The sequence below is a fragment of the Heterodontus francisci genome, chromosome 43 (genome assembly GCF_036365525.1).
Source record: "Heterodontus francisci isolate sHetFra1 chromosome 43, sHetFra1.hap1, whole genome shotgun sequence".
Classification (NCBI taxonomy): Eukaryota; Metazoa; Chordata; class Chondrichthyes; order Heterodontiformes; family Heterodontidae; genus Heterodontus; species Heterodontus francisci.
Window position 1 is genome coordinate 13,800,163 of NC_090413.1, and position 20,883 is coordinate 13,821,045.

General features: G+C 47.0%; 1 protein-coding gene across 1 annotated transcript in view; it reads right to left on the minus strand.

Moving 5' to 3' along the window:
* Window positions 1-20,883, minus strand: part of LOC137355542 (adhesion G protein-coupled receptor L1-like) — a 392,986-nt gene that overhangs the window by 61,526 nt on the left and 310,577 nt on the right. The window contains exons 13-16 of the mRNA XM_068020788.1: window positions 18,886-19,095; window positions 9,990-10,210; window positions 5,050-5,116; window positions 3,918-4,009 (exon numbers count right to left, since the gene is read on the minus strand). Of these exons, the coding sequence (XP_067876889.1) occupies window positions 3,918-4,009; window positions 5,050-5,116; window positions 9,990-10,210; window positions 18,886-19,095 (590 nt within the window). The remainder of the gene's footprint in view (window positions 1-3,917; window positions 4,010-5,049; window positions 5,117-9,989; window positions 10,211-18,885; window positions 19,096-20,883) is intronic.

Sequence of the window (20,883 nt, forward strand, 5' to 3'; positions counted from 1 at the left end):
GGTTCGATTCTGGGCACTGCCTGTGTGGAGTTTGCAAGTTCTCCCTGTGTCTGCGTGGGTTTTCTCCGGGTGCTCCGGTTTCCTCCCACAAGCCAAAAGACTTGCAGGTTGGTAGGTAAATTGGCCATTATAAATTGTCACTAGTGTAGGTAGGTGGTAGGGGAATACAGGGACAGATGGGAATGTTTGGTAGGAATGTAGGATTAGTATAAATGGGTGGTTGATGGTCGGCACAGACTCGGTGGGCCGAAGGGCCTGTTTCAGTGCTGTATCTCTAATCTTAAAAAAAAAATCTAATTGTCATACTGCTCAGCTCACCTACAAGATGCACTGCAGCAATGCACCAAGGCTCCTTCGACAGCACCTTCCAAACCCGCGACCTCTACCACCTAGAAGGACAAGGGCAGCAGATGCATGGGAACACCACCACCTGCAAGTTCCCCTCCAAGTCACACACCGTCCTGATTTGGAACTATCTCACTGTTCCTTCACTATCACTGGGTCAAAATCCTGGAACTCCCTTCCTAAGAGCACTGTGGGTGTACCTGCACCACGTGGACTGCAGTGGTTCAAGAAGGCAGCTCACCAGCACCTTCTCAAAGGCAATTAGGGATGGGCAACAAATACTGGTCTTGCCAGCGGCGCCCACATCCCATGAATGAATGAAAAAAAGGTGTGACTGTACACGTTGTTCCACTATGCCAATGTAACACTGCACCACTATGACAACACAAGATGTCCAAAGTCAAAGTCACTCAACATGTTCCGCACAATAGTACATTGCACCGACATAACACACATCCCATCCCACCTCCGCTCCGCCCCCCCTCCCCCCTACCGTGACTGCACCTGTATGGTGATGTCGAAGAGGTTAGGTTTTAACTCATGTCTTAAAGGAGGAGAGTGAGGTGCAGAGGTGGAGGGGTTTAGGGAGGGAATGTCAGAGCTTGGGGCCTAGGCAAGTAAAAGATGATCAAACAGTGATGCAGAGACACAGAACAGGGAAATAAACTTGTTGAAATGTTCAGTGCAAACGTATAGTGAGATAGGATAGGTGATGTTGCAGGTGGCGATAAGATAGGTTGGGGTGGTTGGAGAGGCAGAGACGGTACAGAGACTGGAATGGTACGCAGGCTGGGGTAGGTATGAGGGGCTGTGGTGATTAAGCAGTGCCTGTTATTAGTGAAGTGTCTGTAATATGAAAGATGCAGCTATCAAGTGAAAGCCCTGCCAATGGATGATTGATGCGTTTGTCCTTCTGGCTGCCCCTCTGCTTCACCTACTTGGCCTACCTCCTCCTGCTTTTCCCCCTCTGCCCGGTCGGTCCCCTACCTGAAGGGTTCGCCCCCTCCCTGGATTGCAAAGTAACTCAGGTTGTGGCAGATGATGATCGCTGTGGGGCTCCAGAGCAGTGCCATGCCTGAAATACCCAGGCAGCAGAATCGTTGCTTCAACACAGCGACTGAAGGTCAGATCGGAATTCACACGGAGGAAGGAGAACTTTCGTACTTGCTATTCGGGCATAGGAGCAGGAGGAGGCCATTCAGCCCCATGAATCAGATCATGCCCGACTTGTGTCTCAAGCCCATTTACCCACCTGTGCTCCATATTCCTTAATATCCTAATCCAACATAAATTGATCCATCTTCGTCTTGAGATTGTCTCCCATCAACCTTCTGAGGGGGAGTGGGGGGGGGAAGAGTTCCCTTTTGGGTGATGAAGCTTCCCGATTTCCCTCCTGAATGGACTGCCTCTAATTTTAAGACCACGCCCCGTTGTGCTTGGCTACACCATCAGAGGGAATTATTATGTGCCCTGTCGAATACTTTTACCATTTTAAACACCTTGATCAGATCACCCCTCAGTTTTTTAAACTGACGAGAATACAAGCCAAACCTACGCAAACTGTCCTCATAATTCAACCATTTTCGCCCCAGAATCATCATTTTGGTGAATCTGCCCTGCACCCAGTCCAAGGGCAATATTATCCGTCCTGAGGTTCAGTGCCCAGAACTGAAGGCATTTTTGATGCAATCTCATCAAAGCTGTCGCATAATCTCCATCCCTTTGAAGTCTGGCCTTTCCTCCAACGTTCCATTAGCCTTTTTTTTTTTGACTGCTTGACCTTCTACTGTTGACCTTCGACGTCTGACCTTTGTTGAGGGGTTTCCTCAGCATCACCAGTCAATGGCCAGGGGCTAACCCTGGTCTCCTAGCAACCAGCAGTGCAGTCACTGGCTCAGTGGCATGGCAAAAGCTGAAGGCATCAAGACCGCTAATTGAGACTGACCTCCATTATCCAATGTGGGGCAGCATCTCCTGCTCATTGATGATGTTAAACTCTTTCCTCCTCCGTGTTGTGAACATACGAAGAAATGGCGGACAGGGAGAGATCACATAACTGCCTGGTGTATCGCTCCACCCCAAAGCCATCTGATCTCCTGGGGAGGCGGGTAAAAACCCATGTGGTTGTTGTAAGGGCCTTTCTGTGTCATTAATGAGGCCTTGCACTTTAAGTTAAGCGGCCCTCCAGTATTGGGCCTCCTTTCCGTGGTGAAAATGCCCAATGTGTTTGATATGTGGGGGGGGGGGGGGGGGGGGCCCAAACTAAAGTGGCCAAGGCCGTCCGCGGTGGCTGTGTAGCAACCAAGCAATGAGGTGCCTAGGCTGGGTCTGGTGACGTACGGTGACGTTCAGAGTCAGTGGGAGGGGACTGTGTCCGTGCTTAGCCCTGCCTGACTCTGGGGCCGGAGAACAGACACACACACACACACACAGGCCTGTGTGCCCACTGAGTGCAGCATCAAAGGAATTCCAAAAGTTGACCCCGGTGGAATCGGGGGCCTGATACTGAGGCCTCTTGGCTGACCTGGGCGATTCCGTCATGACTGCATGAGTCCGCTCTGAATCGGCAAAACCCTTACCGACAATGCAGCATCAGCAAGGACCACCTAACCTATTTGGAACCGCCCCCAATCAATCGGACCCCTTGTAAGGGGCTAGCTGATTGGGCCGTTGGGAAGGGAGTGGGTGGGGGGGGGGGTTGGGGGAGGGGTGGTTATGGTTGTGGACCCCTCCCCCTTCCCTCCCAATAACTGAATTAGGCTTCGTAGGCCCGAAGAAGACAGGGCCTGTTGGTCAGCTGGGCGAGTGAAAGCCGACTGGTGAATTTCAGGCCTATGGCCACACTGTGTGCTGGTCGAGCTCACATTTTATTTCTTCTTGTGAAAAGTGAGCGGCTTGTTCTTCTTTCTGGGAGTGCGGCTGCAGGTTCCCGCTTCACACATGAGACTTTAACCCCCTCGACCAATGAAACCCTCCTCCTGCCTTTAACGATCCAGTAGCCAACGAAACCCTGCCAATGAGCGTTGCCATCCATCGGCAGACAATTAAATCTCCCTCCATCCTGCCTCATCCAACCAATGAATTAATTACCCACCGGCTTCCCCCTTGTCCAGCAGCCAATAAAATCCCCCAACCTGTCCCTCCGATCAAGCACACAGTAAAATGGAACGATCTGGCTCTCAGATAGCCAATGAGACCTCCCCAGCATTGCTCTAGCCCTGCTGCACATCAAACCCCCTGGTGTCCCCCCCCCCCCCCCACTTGTCTTCTCTCCCGGTCCCACTCTTCCTTCTACCTCGTTCTCCCTAATCACTCATGCCCTCCTTCACCCACCTTCCTCCCCCACCCCATTTACCTCCTTGCCCTCCATCCTTCTCCATTCACTCAATCCCCATCCTCCCCTCTCCCCCCTCCTCCTTCGACCGCACACCTCCTTCTCCACCATCCTACCCCACCCTGCCCTCCATCCTCTCCCTGCCCGTCTCCTCTCCCCCTGCCCTCTCCCACCCCCCCCCCCGCCCATTCCCCCCCACCGCCACCCTCCTCCCCTTGCCACCCAGGAATTCACTTACTTGATGTTCTCTAGCCGGCTGGAGTCTGGTTTCAGGGAAGTGCTGCTTCGTATCATCTTGTGCAAGGTGATCATCAGAAACACCAGGTTCATCTGCCGGGGAGGGGGAGACCAGACAACATCACACTCATGAATACTCTAACAGAAGATATAATGTGGTGGTGGGACCACGTGCAGAGCCCCCAAGGCTTTACAAGAACGGCCCAAGGGCATCTTAGACCAGAGCCACAGAGGAGTAAGAAACTCAACAGGACCCTGCTGAACAACGCAACAATTCTGAATTTTAAAAATAAATTCACCTCACCAAACCTTTTATAATTCACCGCTGGTTTCCTCTTTAGCACTCTCGCTTCTCAGGCAGAGGTTTGTGGCTTCAGGACCCACTCCGGAGACTTGAGCATACAACCTAGGCTGACACTCCCAGTGCAGTACTGAGGGAGTGCTGCACTGCCACAGGTGCTGTCTATCAGATGAGATGTTAGAGTCATAGAGTAAGACAGCATGGAAACAGGCCTCGGCCTGTTAAAGCCAAGGACCCATCTGTCCTGTCAGGTGGATGATAAACATCCTGTGGCTTTATTTGACGAAGAGCAGAATGTTTACCTGGTGCCCTGGTCAACATTCATCGCTCTACCAAAAAGAGATTGATGTGGGGGCATCATTGGCAAGGCCAGCATTTATTGCCCATTCCCAAGTGCCCTTGAGAAGGTAGTGGTGAGTTGCCTTCTTGAACCGCTGTAGTCCATGTGGGGTAGGTACACCCACAGTGCAGTTAGGAAGGGAGTTCCAGGATTTTTACCCAGTGACAGTGAAGGAATAGCGATATAGTTCCAAATCAGGATGGTATGTGGCTTGGACGGGAACTTGCAGGTGATGGTGTTCCCATGCATCTGCTGCCCTTGTCCTTCTAGGTGGTAGAGGTCATGGCTTTGGGAAGTGCTGTCGAAGGAGCCTTGTGCTGCATCTTATAGATGGTTCACACTGCTGCCACTGTGTGCCACTGGTGGAAGGAGTGAATGTTTAAGATGGTAAACGGGGTGCCAATCAAGAAATATCCAGACAAGCAACATGCATGTACGTGCGTACACACACACACATTGTGAAGCTTGCAAAGTACCAGAATTTGCACTTACCATAATAACAAAGGACACCGGTCCGATGAAACTCCAGATAAAATAATTGTCCACTCGTAGCCAGCACCTGCGTGTGGAGGAGGAAGGGGATGGTCAGAGGAGTGGGGGGGAGGTGAGAGTTGAAATGGACGAATAAATGAAGAGACAAGGAAAACAAATGATTATCAGTAAGAAGAAAAAGGTGGGAATGGTAAATGGAGGAAAAGAGCAAATGGAAAGCGTTAGCTGCGATAGTTAGACAGAGTGAAATGATGTTCGTGATAAATATGGCCCAGTCAGCCTCATTCACTGACCTCTCATTGCTGATTAATATCCTGTCTTAAATATCAACTCTGACAGGACACAGAGGCATTTATCAGTGAAATATTACATTGAAATACAATTTAATGTCTGGCAATGAGCTTTTCCTTGAAGCTTAAAAGGGAATGTTATCAAAGAGTGTGGGGAGGAAATGTTACTCAAGGGGGCAATGAGACTCAAGGGGGGGAATGTGACTCAAGGGGGGAAATGTGACTCAAGGGGGGAAATGTGACTCAAGGGGGGAATGTGACTCAAAGGGGGGAATGTGACTCAAAGGGGGGAAATGTGACTCAAGGGGAGAATGTGACTCAAAGGGGGGAAATGTGACTCAAGGGGGGAAATGTGACTCAAGGGGGGAAATGTGACTCAAGGGGGGAAATGTGACTCAAGGGGAGAATGTGACTCAAAGGGGGGAAATGTGACTCAAAGGGGGGAAATGTGACTCAAAGGGGGGAAATGTGACTCAAAGGGAGAATGTGACTCAAAGGGAGAATGTGACTCAAGGGGGGAATGTGACTCAAGGGGGGAATGTGACTCAAAGGGAGAATGTGAATCAAAGGGGGAATGTGACTCAAAGGGGGAATGTGACTCAAAGGGAGAATGTGACTCAAGGGGGGAATGTGACTCAATGGGGGAATGTGACTCAAAGGAAGGAATGTTACTCAAGGGGGAATGTGACTCAAGGGGGGAATGTGACTCAAAGGAAGGAATGTTACTCAAGGGGGAATGTGACTCAAGGGGGGAATGTGACTCAAAGGAAGGAATGTTACTCAAGGGGGAAATGTGACTCAAAGGGAGAATGTGACTCAAGGGAGGAATGTGACTCAAGGGGGGAATGTGACTCAATGGGGGAATGTGACTCAAAGGCAGAATGTGACACAAGGGGGGAATGTGACTCAAGGGGGGAATGTGACTCAAAGGGAGAATGTGACTCAAAGGGGGAATGTGACTCAAGGGGGGAATGTGACTCAAAGGGAGAATGTGACTCAAGGGGGGAATGTGACTCAAAGGGAGAATGTGACTCAAGGGGGGAATGTGACTCAAAGGAAGGAATGTTACTCAAGGGGGAAATGTGACTCAAGGGGGGAAATGTGACTCAAAGGGAGAATGTGACTCAAGGGGGGAATGTGACTCAAAGGGAGAATGTGACTCAAGGGAGGAATGTGACTCAAGGGGGGAAATGTGACTCAAAGGGAGAATGTGACTCAAGGGGGGAATGTGACTCAAGGGGGGAATGTGACTCAATGGGGGAATGTGACTCAAAGGCAGAATGTGACTCAAGGGGGGAATGTGACTCAAGGGGGGAAATGTGACTCAAAGGGAGAATGTGACTCAAGGGGAGAATGTGACTCAAGGGGGGAATGTGACTCAATGGGGGAATGTGACTCAAGGGGGGAAATGTGACTCAAAGGGAGAATGTGACTCAAAGGGAGAATGTGACTCAAGGGCGTATGTTACTCAAGGGGGAATTTTTTCAGCATTAGTTTTTACTCATGCTGGAAGGCTGCTGACCTTGTTGCTTAAAGCACCCTCTCCCACTCCCTCCTGTCTGAAAAGAATCTCCGTCTTCTGCTTCCAGAGGCTGAACATGGGCAAAATATGTGAGTAGTCCATCTGTGGCCAGCTAACTTTATCTGAGGCGGTACAGTAGAGTTTGCCAGTGATGGATGGCAATCTTGCTGCTGAGCACAGTAAGTTGCTAATCGGGTACAAGTCACTCACTGAAAGTGACTTCTTGAGTATCTCCGTTGGCAGCACTCATACCTACTAATAGAGAAAGTCATGGGTTTGAGCTCCACTCCAGTGCTGCCTTTGGATGTGATGTTAGATTGCCTCGGCAGTGGATATATAAGAACTCACACCACTATTCAAAGAACAGCAGGGGACATCTACTAGTGTCATGGACAATATAAATAATGCCACCAAACAGATTATCTCATTGATGTTTGTGGGAGCTTGCTGTGTGCAAATTGGCTGCCTTGTTTCCTACATTACAACAGTGATTGCACTTTTCATTAGAGTAAAGTGCTTTGGGAGTCCTGAGGATGTGGAAGATGCTATATAAATGCACGTCTTTCTTATTTTCTCATCTTCATTTGCCAAAGCCTGCATGTTGTCTTTCCTACAACAGGATGTGTGGTACAATCCGTGACACACTGTGCGTTACTCTCCCTGTGACACAGTGTGTGTTACTCTCCCAGTGACACAGTGTGTGTTACTCTCCCAGTGACACACTGTGCATTACTCTCCCAGTAACACACTGCGCGTTACTCTCCCAGTGACACAGTGTGTTACCCTCCCAGTGACACACTGTGCGTTACTCTCCCTGTGACACAGTGTGTGTTACTCTCCCAGTGACACAGTGTGTGTTACTCTCCCAGTGACACAGTGTGTGTTACTCTCCCAGTGACACACTGTGCATTACTCTCCCAGTGACACACTGTGCATTACTCTCCCAGTAACACACTGCGCGTTACTCTCCCAGTGACAGTGTGTGTTACCCTCCCAGTGACACACTGCGCGTTACTCTCCCTGTGACACAGTGTGTGTTACCCTCCCAGTGACACACTGCGCGTTACTCTCCCTGTGACACAGTGTGTGTTACCCTCCCAGTGACACACTGCGCATTACTCTCCCTGTGACACAGTGTGTGTTACCCTCCCTGTGACACACTGCACGTTACTCTACCTGTGAAACACAGGTACACAGTGAAAGTGTTTCTCTGTCAATATGTAGGGGACATAAGGAAAAACATGAGGATCGGCGGTAGAGGCGGAAACCCTCAACTCTTTTAAAAGGTACCTGCACCTGAGGTGCTGTAACCTGCAAGGCTACAGACCAGGTGCTGGAAGGTGGGATTAGAATGGGTGGCTTGAGTTTTTCAGCCGGCACGGACACAATGGGCTGAATGGCCTCCTTCTCTGCTGTAACCTTTGTCTTGTTCTAATATCAATCCCACAGGTACAGGACAAAATAAAGGCTTCCAGTTCATGCTTAATGAAACAGCAATGACATGGGCTGTGTTCACTTCACAAATACCTGCAGCACTTCACTGTGTCTGCACAGCTTAAAGATTGTTATTTCAAAAGCTAAATAGGCTCTAAGTGCCCACAGTACCCTGTCTCCATGGCAACTGAAATCTTGAAAGCATTGAAGACTAGCTCTCCTTCTCATAAAATTTCTGTTTTTGATGCTTCCTGAAAGGAGCCGCAAACAAAACAATAACTTAAACTATCTGAAAAGAAACAGCCAGTTGACGTTAAGAAGCGCCACCACTGGTGGGAGGGTGTAATTACAACATGACATGTTTACATAGGCAGTTTCTATTATAAAGGAGAACATTGGAATTCCTCAGAGAAATATATAAAAATTAGGACTTTAAAATGTGGATTGAATTAGATCTGTGTGTCCTGGTCTGATTATCCCCTGTCCTGTGACCCCAGTTTGAGCTGAAGGCTACATTTGGTGCTGAATTTGTCTGGACATTGCCAGAGGAGATTACCTAGTGGATCTGTGGAATGCATTAGGTATTCGAAGCATAACCCCTTGCCGCTAATGTATTAACCATTTAGCTAAATATTAGACTGATTGAAGCAGGGGGGTACGCCTCTGAGGAAAATGGGCTCGGCACTGACCCTGGGGATCAGATCAAGGGTCAGGTGGGGGCGAGATTTGAGTGAGATTTCGACCCATGAAGGGGCTGTTAGAGCATAGACTGCTTTGCGACAGGGAGTGGTTGTGGGGGGGGGGGGGTTGCGGGGGAGGAGAGAAAGAGCATTTTATCTTTCTACACTTTGCTTTCCTTTGATTCAATCTTGGGATGTGGGCTTTGCTGGCACAATTGGCATTTATTGCCATCGCTGGTTGCCCTTGAGAAGGTGGTGGGTCTTTTTTTTTGAACTACAGGTAGTAGCTTGACACATTGTAGTTCAATTGGCCACTTCAGAGGGTAGTTAAGAGTCAACCCTGTTGGCGTGGGAATGGAGTCACATGTAGACCAACGAGACCAGACCAGACCAGACCAGACCAGACCAGGATACCCAGGTTTCCTTCCCTAAGGGACATTCGTGAACCAATTGGGATTTTACAGAGCTTCTTGGTCACTTTGCCAGGATGGGATTTGAACTCAAGCCCGTATGTTATGGGTCACACTACCATTGCCCACTATGGGAGGGATTTAGACACGGTGTCTAATCAGAATGCAATGATCATCACTGTTCCTCCTGTGATTTAAAACTGATCCCCACCCCCGCCAGTGTTTGACCGGAATATCTGAATAACAATCAAGGTCAGGGGCTCAATCCGTTACGTTGGAGGCTGAATAAATTTCTTGAAAACTGTGGTTTAAAATCACTGCAAAGGTTTCTCTCTTTATTGACATCTGACAGGTGGAGACCTTTCTTAGAGGCATAGAATTTACAGTACAGAAACAGGCCATTTGGCCTATCAGGTCCATGCTGGTGCTTATGCTCCACACAATCCTCTTCCCACCCTACTTCATCTCACCCTGTTAGCATATTCCTTTCTCCCTCATGTGTTTATCTGGCTTCCTCTTAACTGCATCTTTGCTCAACTACTCCACGTGGTAGCGAGTGCCACATTCCCACCACTCTATCATAGAGTTGTTCTATTTTACTCACGCCTTCTCAGTTCCGTAGCTCCTGTAGTCTACCGCTGCAGAGATCCCGACCACCAGGGCTGGGAAGCAGTAACCGCAGAGGTAATAGTACTTCTTCCTGGAGTATTCGCTCTCAAAGACCTCGACCAGCATGAGGTAGAGATGGACACCTTCCAGACACATCCAGGAGAAGGCCGCCAGGAAGAAGAAGTGAAGGAAGCCAGCGATTATTGGGCAAACAATCTGAAAGAGAGAAAGAGAGAGACAAAGTGAGTAACATCAGGACCTGCAATGTTGGGAATAATTGAAATTTCAATCAGGTTTAGGACTGAAGCATTAGGAGAAGGAATAGGACTGAGACCAGGTTTGGAATTAGGCCCTCGATTGAAACTGAGGCCACAATTGAAACTTAGGTTGGGATTGGGGATTGGGACTGGGCCTGAGCTTGGGTCTGGGACTGAAGCTAAGATTTAAACCAGGCCGGAAATGGGTTTGGGCCTGAGGTTGGTACTGGAACTGGGCCTGAGCCTGCGATCAGGACTGGGCCTGTGGCTAGGACTGGGTCTGAGATTGTGACTGGGATTGGGACAGGGCCTGAGACTGGAATTGGGAATTGACCTGTGGCTAGGACTGGACCTGAAACTGGGACTGGGATTGGGTTTGAGGCTAGGATTGGGACTGGGCACACGGCTGGGACTGAGTCTGGGCACGAAGCTGGGACTGAGTCTGGGCACACGGCTGGGACTGAGTCTGGGCACACGGCTGGGACTGAGTCTGGGCACACGGCTGGGACTGAGTCTGGGCACACGGCTGGGACTGAGTCTGGGCACGAGGCTGGGACTGAGTCTGGGCACGAGGCTGGGACTGAGTCTGGGCACGAAGCTGGGACTGAGTCTGAGCACACGGCTGGGACTGGGACTGGGTCCAAGGCTGGTGTTATTTGTGTATCAATGGTTTGATTATATGTAGCTGAAGAGTGTTAATTGGGGTTTTAGTTGAACACATAAGCAGACACTCACTGGGACTGGTGGAGGGTTTGAGTGAGGAATTACATGTTTGTAATCCTTTTTCTCTGCACAATAAATGTGAAACTGTGTAAATATAGGCTCCAGCATTATCCTTCCATAACAAGCTTTCTGGAATTTAACATGGTAGCAGAGGATGGTTGCCTAAAGCTGAAGGTTGGAAAATAGGAATTTTTTTTGGATAGAAAACTAAAATCTCAAGGGCTGTTGTGAGAAATATGGCAGAAGGCAAGTGCAAATTGTCAGGGTATGATTACCCTCTGGTGTTTTCGGAGACTGAATCATATGACCAGTGGAAGAATGAAGTGGCTATGTGGACATGGGTTACATTTCGACCAAAGAGGAAACAAGGCATTGTCACTTTCTACCAAACGTAAAATCAGCAGAAAAGTGTTTTCTGAACTGGATGCTCGTCAGTTGGATACTGATGAAGGGTTGGATCGTCTGTTAGAATTCTTGGATGGAATTTACAAGAAAGATGACCTATTGAATGTGTATGAGGCTTGGTCAGACTTTGATAGATTTCGGAAAACAGGTAGTTATTCAATGGAGGAATATATCATGGACATTAACAGACTGTATAAAAGATTGATGAAATTCAATTTGGAGATCCCTGGTTCAGTGCTAGCTTTTAAATTGTTAGATTGTGCGAGGGTGTCGCATATGGACATGCTCCTGGTTCTAACTGGGGTTCGGTCCTTGGACAAAGACTCCTTGTTGGACCAAAAATTCCTGGGGAAACAGTCATTTCCTACAGTCCTGGTAGAACAAGCGGGGCACTCTGCGGTGACACGAAGAATGGAGGACTCAATGTTTACAAGATTTAGAAATAATCCAGATACTGGAAGCAGGCCTAAGTACAATGGAAGAATTAAAGACAGGAGGAATGAGGATGAAAGCACCTTTAGCAGGTCTGACTATTACAGTGGAAGACAGAATTGGAACAGCAATCAAAGGCAAATGAATCCCAGGAATGCCCAAGGAACAGTTAATAGGTGCTTCAGATATGACTCAAAGTATCATTATGCAATGCACTGCCCTAAGCGGAGGGGCAGAGTCTTCGAAATAACGCACAACGCAGAGAATTCTGAGGCAGAAGAGGAAGATACTGATGGATCTGAATGAATTGTACTAGTCACACAATGTTTTAGTCCTGTGATGAATGTGTTGGTTGCGGATTCATTCAACTGTACTGTACTGGATAGTGCTTGTACGTCGACAGAATGTGGAACTGATTGGTTACAGTGTTATCTGGATTCATTCAGTAGTGAGGATCAATGCAAGGTTAAGGAGTATAAAAGTTCTACCAGCTTTAGGTTTGCTGATGACAACACATTGAAGTTACTGAAGAGAGTAGTAATTCCATGTAAAATAGCTGGGGTAAGTCACTTTATCAGTACTGATGTAGTCTCCAGTGAGATACCTTTACTGTTGGGTAAACCTTCAATGAAAAAGGCACAGATGAAACTTGATATGGAGCATGATAAGGCAATTGTTTTTGGGAAGCCAGTGAATTTGCAGTTTACCCAGTCAGGGCATTATTGTATCCCCTTAACAAAACCTGATATTTCTAGTCAGAGTGTTCGAGAAGTGTTGCTGGCATCAGGTGTTATGAATCACAGAGATAAAAGGCAAATTGTGTTAAAGTTACACAGACAATTTGCTCATCCTTCTTGTCAGAGATTAAAAACCCTACTAAAAGATGCAGATGTGATTGATGGAGAGTATACAAGGATCATAGAAGAGATGAGTGAAAAGTGGGAGATTTGTAAAAAGCATCAGAGGACACTGTCACGTCCTATTGCCAGCCTTCCATTGGCACATGACTTTAACGAGGTAGTTGCCATGGATTTAAAAGTATGGGACAAAGACAAGAATATTTTCATTCTACATATAATAGACGTAGCAAGTAGATTTAGTCTTTCTACAAGAATAAATAGTAAGGACAAAAGGGTGATTATAGACAAAATTATGGAGAAATGGATAGAGACTGGGCTTGGGTCACCAGTTAAGATTCTGACTGATAATAGAGGGGAATTTGCCAATGACGAGTTCAGGGATATGTGTGAAAACATGAACATTATGGTTATGAATACTGCAGCTGAAAGTCCTTTCAGTAATGGGCTTTGTGAAAGGAATCATGCAGTGGTTGATGAAATGTTACGTTAAATCTTGGCTGACCAGCCAAACTGCAAGTTGACGACTGCCCTGGCATGGCCGGTTCATGCGAAGAATTCACTTCAGATGGTTAGAGGATATAGTTCCTATCAATTGGTCTATGGGCAGAATCCTAAATTGCCTTCTGTCCTGTGTGACAGTCCTCCTGCTCTAGAAGGTACTACAATTAGTTCCATTTTTTCGACACATCTGAATGCTTTACACGCAGGGAGACGGGCTTTTGTCAAGGCTGAAGTCTCTGAGAAAATTCACAGAGCTCTGAGGCATCGTAGAAGACCATCTGAGGTGGAATTTACTTCAGGAAATTTAGTCTATTATAAAAAAGAGGGCCACAGGGAATGGAAGGGCCCTGGTAAGGTAATCGGTCATGATAGTAAGACAGTAGTTATCAAGCATGGAAATTAAACTGTTGAGGTTCATTCTTCACAATTAATTGGGGTTGATTACAAAATCTCAGAATCTGAGCAGCTGATACAGGGAAAAGAGGCACCTTGTACCTTGAATACTCATGTGTTTTGTGATGAGGCACAGATAGATCAAGAGTTGGGTAGTAATTTAACCGATCATGATGCTCAGGAAAGAGCTGTCACACCCAAAGGCCAATTGCCCCGAGTAGGTACTCGGGTGACATATATTCCAGAGGGGTCTAATAAATAGAGGGATACAACAATTGTGGGACGTGCAGGAGGATCTACAGGAAAGTTTAAATATTGGTTAAATGTACAAGATGATGGCCAAGAAGCCAGAGCCATGGACTGGCAGAATGGGGTGAAAGAGTGGAGGGTAAGAAAGTGCAAGTTCTAATAGTGGGTCAGGAAGTGACTCTTGCGTAAGGAAGTGATCAAGTACTGGAGAAAGAGCCTCCGATAAAGTGTGAGGGAGATCTTCTAGCAGTCATTCCGAAAGACATCAAAGTGCTAATTGAGGCTGTAGTATGAACAGAGTCCATAATGAAATGAAGGCGAGAGGGCATTCTCGGAATAGAACTAGAAGCAGTAGTCCTCATGACCGTGAAGCTTTAGTGGCTGCCAATAAACTGGAGGATAAATTAATGAGAGAAGCAAAATATAAGGAATTAGAGTTGGAGAGAGTTTGGAGTTTATTCTGAGGTTCCAGATAGGGGACAGCCAGCCTTGTCACATAGAAGGATTTGTACTAAAAAGGTCCTTCCCCATGGAACTCACAAGGCTAAAGCGAGGCTAGTTGCGAGGGGTTTTGAAGAGTGACTGGGTGCTTACCGATGTTAGAGTAGACTCCCACAGCTGGAAAAGTAATCTGGAAAATCTTTTTTTATCTTTTGGCCACATATTCATCGGAGTGCACATCCATTGACATAAAAGCCGCATTTCTGCAAGGTGGTACTTTTCGGAGAGAAGTGTATCTGAAACTACCTAAATAGGCAGCAGATGCAGAAGGAAAATTATGGAAACTGAACAAATGCGTCTATGGCCGTAATGATGCTTCCAGGGTGTGATATTTCCCGGTGAGATCTTTTTTGTTGAAAATTGATTGTGTTTAACTAAAAGCAGATCTTGCAATGTTTTATTGGTATCATAAAAGAAAACTTTCAGGCATCTCCATGATGCATGTTGATTTTTTACAGGGTGGTACTGCGGATTTTGAGAAATATGTTATTAATAAGATTAGGGGAGAATTTAAGATTGGGAGTCAGGCTTGCAGGGCTTTTAAATATATTGGTTTAGATATTAAGCGGACTAAGTCTGGAATAAGTTTGAATCAACAATCCTATTTAGACAGTGTTACTCCCATCCCGGTTAATTGTGTTCGGTCATCACAGAAAGGTGATGATCGATCTAAAGCAGAGATTGAGCAATTGTAAAACCTGGTGGGTCAATTAAACTGGTTGGGCTCTCAGACTTGGCCTGATGATAGTTTTTATGTGCTGGAGTTAAGCACGATGATGAAACATCCAAAAGTTGAGAATATTTTAAGGGCAAATAAAACGTGGATAAAAACTAAATCTGGAGAAATGTGCACTGAAGTTCCCATCCTTAGGTGACCCAAAGAACGTGAAGCTAATAATTTTTAGTGATGCTTCACATGCTAATCTTGCTGATGGGTATTCGAGTGCAGCTGGATTCATAATATTTCTGATGGGTGAAAATGGGAAATGTTGTCCTTCAGCTTGGGAGGCTAAGAAAATAAAACGGGTCGTTAGAAGCACTTTAGCTGCGGAAACACTGGGTCTTGTGGAGGCAGTGGATATGGGGTTTTATTTGTCAAATATTTTGGGTGAAATTCTGAACAAGGGACATATTGAAGATAGGATACCCATTGAATGTTATATGGATAATCATTCTTTGTGGGACAATGTACACTCGACAAAAAGTGTGAGTGAGAAAAGATGACATATTGACCTTGCTGGATTGAAACAAATACTGGAGAGAAAGGAAATCGCCAACTTAAGTGGGTAGATGCAAGTCATCAGCTATCAGATTGTTTCATAAAAAGAAATGCGAATGCAAAGAAATTGTTAGAGGTGCTGGATGAGGGGAGTCTCACAATGTAAAAAAAAACTTTGTAACCAATATGGAATTTATATTGAAATATTCTTTGAGCATGTTAATACTTTGTGCATAATATGGAATTCATTTTGAAATGTTGTTTGAGAATGTTAATCTAAGTTTGGTGGTAAAAGAAAGAAGGGAATCTGTTAACTGTGTGTCAATGGTTTGATTATATGCAGGTGAAGGGTGTTAACTGGGGTTTTAGTTGAGCATTGAAAAGCAGACCCTCGCTGGGACTGGGGGAGATTTTGAGTGAGGAGCTACATGTTTGTAATCCTTTTACTGTGCACAATAAATGTGAAATTGAGTAAATATAAGCTCCAGCATTATCCTTCCATAACAAGCTTTCTGGAATTTAACGTCTCGGACTATGTCTGGGCACAAGGCTGTGACAGGGATTGGACCCGAGGCTGGGTTGGGCCTGAGCCCTGAGCCTGAGATCAGCGCAGGGATTGGGACTGGGCCCGAGGCTGGGATCGGAACTGGGCCCAACGGTGGGACTGGGCCCGGAATTGGGACAAAGGTTGGGCCCGAAACTGTGACTGGGATTGTGCCCAAGGCTGTGATTGGGTCTGGACCCGAGGCTGGGATTCGGACTGGACCCGAGGCTGGGATTGGGTCCGGGCCCGAGGCTGGGATTGGGTCCGGGCCCGAGGCTGGGATTGGGACCAGGCCCGAGGCTGTGATTGGGTCTGGACCCGAGGCTGGGATTGGGATCGGGCCCGAGGTTGGGATTGGGATCGGGTCCGAGGTTGGGATTGGGATCGGGCCCGAAGCTGGGATTCGGACTGGACCCGAGGCTGGGATTGGGACCAGGCCCGAGGCTGGGATTGGGACCGGGCCCGAGGCTGGGATTGGGACCGGGCCCGAGGCTGGGATTGGGACCGGGCCCGAGGCTGGGATTGGGACCGGGCCCGAAGCTGGGATTGGGACCGGGCCCGAGGCTGGGATTGGGACTGGGCCCGAGGCTGGGATTGGGACCGGGCCCGAGGCTGGGATTGGGTCCGGGCCCGAGGCTGGGATTGGGTCCGGGCCCGAGGCTGAGATTGGGACCAGGCCCTTGGCCGTTTTGGCCTTAAGCAGAAACTGTACCTCCTGATATTTACACTGTGCTAATCCTGGTTTGGTTGCATGCCAAACCTGGATAATGTACTTCCAGTTTTCCCCACCGCCCATTGGCCATTTAAACCTAGGAATTACCTTTGGTGATAACTGTGGACAAAGGGTTCGTGCATTTTTTTGTCTGTCCATTATTTTAGTGGGGATGTTTGCTGTTTAAAATGGTGGCAATTCCTGGTCGCCTTCTTGATTAACTGTAACAAGCTCCTGGCTGAGTGATCAGCATTCCCACCTCTGCTTTGGAACGTGCAGGATTTGGAGCCTAGCCCAGACAGTCCTGGTGAGGGAGCGACCAAATCTTTGGCCTTGAAAAATAATTAAAATTCTCCGGCCCTTTACAAGCAGTGCAGAGTTTGGGAAGCCTGCCACTGATATTTAAACTCTGTCTTCAATATTTAAATAAGACCAAGAGCCCATTTCCAATAAGTCCACCTCCCACACAGACTATAAACCTGCCTCCAATATTTAAATACTCTGTAAGACTGACCACACCAGGGGCTCAACTCCTGATGTTTGGATGTTCAACTCCACCGGAGAAACATCCCAATTCTGCTGAAGCAAAGATCGAGAGCTACATTTTGAAAGCGTTATCACCACGAGGAATTCCCACAAAGTGCTGGAAGATCCCTGGGACATGAATAGTAAACAACAACAAAAGCATGTTTGGGATAGACGCCCGTCGTGAGTAACCGGTCAGGGTTAGTTTGATCGGTCAAATGAACACGCAGCACCGAGTATCTTGATCAATCTAACAGTGACAGAGTCTACTTGTCGGCAGCCTCACGAATTGGCCACCCCCCAGACTGATACTTCCACAGAACAAAGGAAGCTTCCGTCAAAGGTGGCAGAGGCACAGATGGCTGATGTTATTTTTAATATTGAGTTACCCTATTTAAAATCATATCAGAGCAAAGAAGTCATTGCTTTGCTGGCGTTATATGACAGTAAGCTACGGCGTGTGAAACAACAGATTCCAGGGCTTTTGCTGAGCTTTACCAACAGATGCGATTTGCCAAGACACATCAGAGATCACGGTCACTGCTGAGCCAAGTACTCTGGTGTCACTCCCTGTACCTGTCAAACTTTGTATCACAGCCTTTTCTGTTGAGCGCTGTCATTCCTTTATGTTTGGATCCATGCAGGGAGACCACTGTCAAAGTACGAGGCTAGCTTTGATCCTACAACATGCCGACTGATTCCTGGGATGAAGGGGTTATCTTATGAGGAAAGGTTGGACAGGTTGGGGCTGTATCCATTGGAGTTTAGAAGAATGAGAGGTGATCTTATCGAAACTTATAAGCTCCTGAGGGGACTTGACAGGGCGGATGCTGGAAGTATGTTTCTCCTTGTGGGAGAGACTAGAACTAGGCCACACAGTTTAAAATAGAGATGAAGAGAATTTTTTTTCTCTCTGAGGGTTATTAGTCTGTGGAATTCTCTCCCCCAGAGAGCAGCGGAGGCTGGGTCATTGAATACTTTTAAAGCTGAGTTAGATAGATTCTTCATAGACAAGGAAGTCAAAAGTTTGTAGCAGGTAGGCAGGAAAGTAGAGTTGAGGCCACAATCAGATAAGCCATGATCTTGTCGAATGGCCTACTCCTAACTTGTATGTCTGCATGTTCATCTACACCCCATAGGTACTCTACACCACATTGGTTGGCAGTGACTACTCGAGACTCAACGGAATGACCCTAGACCTCATGGCTTGATTGTAACTAACTTAGACCCCATTGGATTGGTACTGACGATTCAGGGATGTGAAAAACTAGGGCGTCAAAGGCACTGGAAAGATTTCACTAGCGCCACTCACTCAGGATGTGACTATTGCTGAATTTCCATCAGTGGAAGGGATTCTAAGCGGGTAACACATACATTCAGTGACTCAAAGGTGGTGTCTGAATTAGAGATATTCCCTCACCCTTCCCTTGACCCATACCCAAACCCAACCTCACTCAAGACCCTTAACCCTCCCCTACCCCTGTTACTGACCCTTAATGCTCCAGCTGCTGCTGGCATTTTTCTTCAGCCACTGACCCTTTCCTTATACTTGGGGATTGTCTGTACCCACCTGGTATTGGGTTTTATTGATGCCGATTAGAAAGATGAGCTCAGCGATGAAGAGGTTGATGCAGAGGTTCTTGTGGATGGTGTTGCGGTCCGTCTGTATCCCTCGAAGGAAGCAAAACGTGGAGATACAGATGGTGAGGCAGACCAGCGAGATGACGATGCCCACCCAGGTGATAACGGACAGCAGCAACCTGTGCATGCGGTCTTCATACTGACAGGAAAGGGGAAACTTGGTGAAATAAATCATCTCAGCAGCAAAGTAAGACACGAGTAACAGTGAGGCTTACAAAGCGGGAAACAGAGAGCGGTTCTGAAATAGGACAAAACGCTCCTGGTTTTTTCTCCATCGTTTTCTGCTCTCTGCCCAAACCCCCAAAATAACTCTTTGTTGCTCCTCGAACCTGCCCTTCAGTAAACTAGAAGAGCGTGCCAACATTGGGTGACAGGTAACGATTCGCAAGTATCTGATCCAAACTAAAGATCTGCTTTTCCTGAGGGCCAAGTGGAGCAGCCTACTGCCTGACTGGGATCGTTATGCTAGCTGAGACAGAGGGAGCAAGCTGAAGCTGTCTGGTCACTTTGGCTCAGTACCGCCCTGGCTGGCACACTTACCAACAGGACTAATAGGGCCCCTTCCAGCATTCCTGTTTAAAGTTGTTGTGAAAGAACAGAAAAGACCATAGAAAATGAACATAAAAGCAAAATACTGCAGATGCTGGAAATCTGAAATAAAAACAAGAAATGCTGGAAATACTCAGCGGGTCTGGCAGCATCTGTGCAGAGAGAAGCAGAGTTAACGTTTCGTAGGAACATAGGAACATGAGTAGGCCATTCAGCCCCTCGAGCCTGTCCCGACATTCAATGAGATCGTGGCTGATCTGCAGCCTAACTCCATATACCTGCCTTTGGCCCATATCCCTTAATATCTTTGCTTAACAAAAATCTATCTCACATTTAAAATTAACAACTGTTCTAGCTTCAACTGCTGTTTGTGGGAGAGAGTTCCAAACCTCCACCACCCTTTGCATGAAGAAGTGCTTCCTAACATCTCTCCTGAACGGTCTGGTCCTAATTTTTAGACTATGCCCCCTAGTTTTAGAATCTCCAACCAGTGGAAATAGTTTATCTTTATCTAGCCTGTCTTTTCCTGTTAATATCTTGAAGACTTCAATCACATCACCCCTTAACCTTCTAAATTCTAGCGAAAACAGGTCAAATTTGTGTAATCTCTCCTCGTAACTTAACCCCTGTAGTCCAGGTATCATTCTTGTAAACCTACGTTGCACTCCCTCCAAGTCCAATATATCCTTCCTAAGGTGTGGTGCCCAGAACTGCTCACAGTACTCCAAGTGGGGTCTAACCAGGGTTTTGTACAGCTGCAGCATAACCTCTGTGTCTTTATACTGCAATCCTCTAGATATAAAGGCGAGCATTCCATTCGCCTTTTTGATTATTTTCTGCACTTGCTCGTGGCATTTTAAAGATCTATGCACCTGAACCCCCAAGTCTCTTTGGACATCCACTGTACTTAACCTCTTCCCATTTAGAAAGTACCCTGCTCTATCCTTTTTTGGTCCAAAATGGATAATCTCACACTTGCCCGCATTGAAATCCATCTGCCACAGTTTTGCCCACTCACCTAGTCTGTCAATATCTCTTTGCAATGTTATGCTATCATCTAGACTGTCTACAATGCCGCCTAACTTTGTATCATCAGCAAATTTGGATATATGACTTACTATGCCATCATCCAAATCATTAATGAATAATGTGAATAATTGAGGCCCCAACACAGATCCCTGTGGGACACCACTAGTCACATCCTGCCAATTGGAGTACTTGCCCATTATCCCCACTCTCTGTCGCCTACCACTCAACCAACTTTCTAACCATGTCAAGAATTGCCCTCAACTCCATGGGCTTCTATCTTAGTTAACAGTCTCTTATGTGGGACTTTATCAAATGCCTTCTGGAAGTCCATATGAATAACATCCATAGA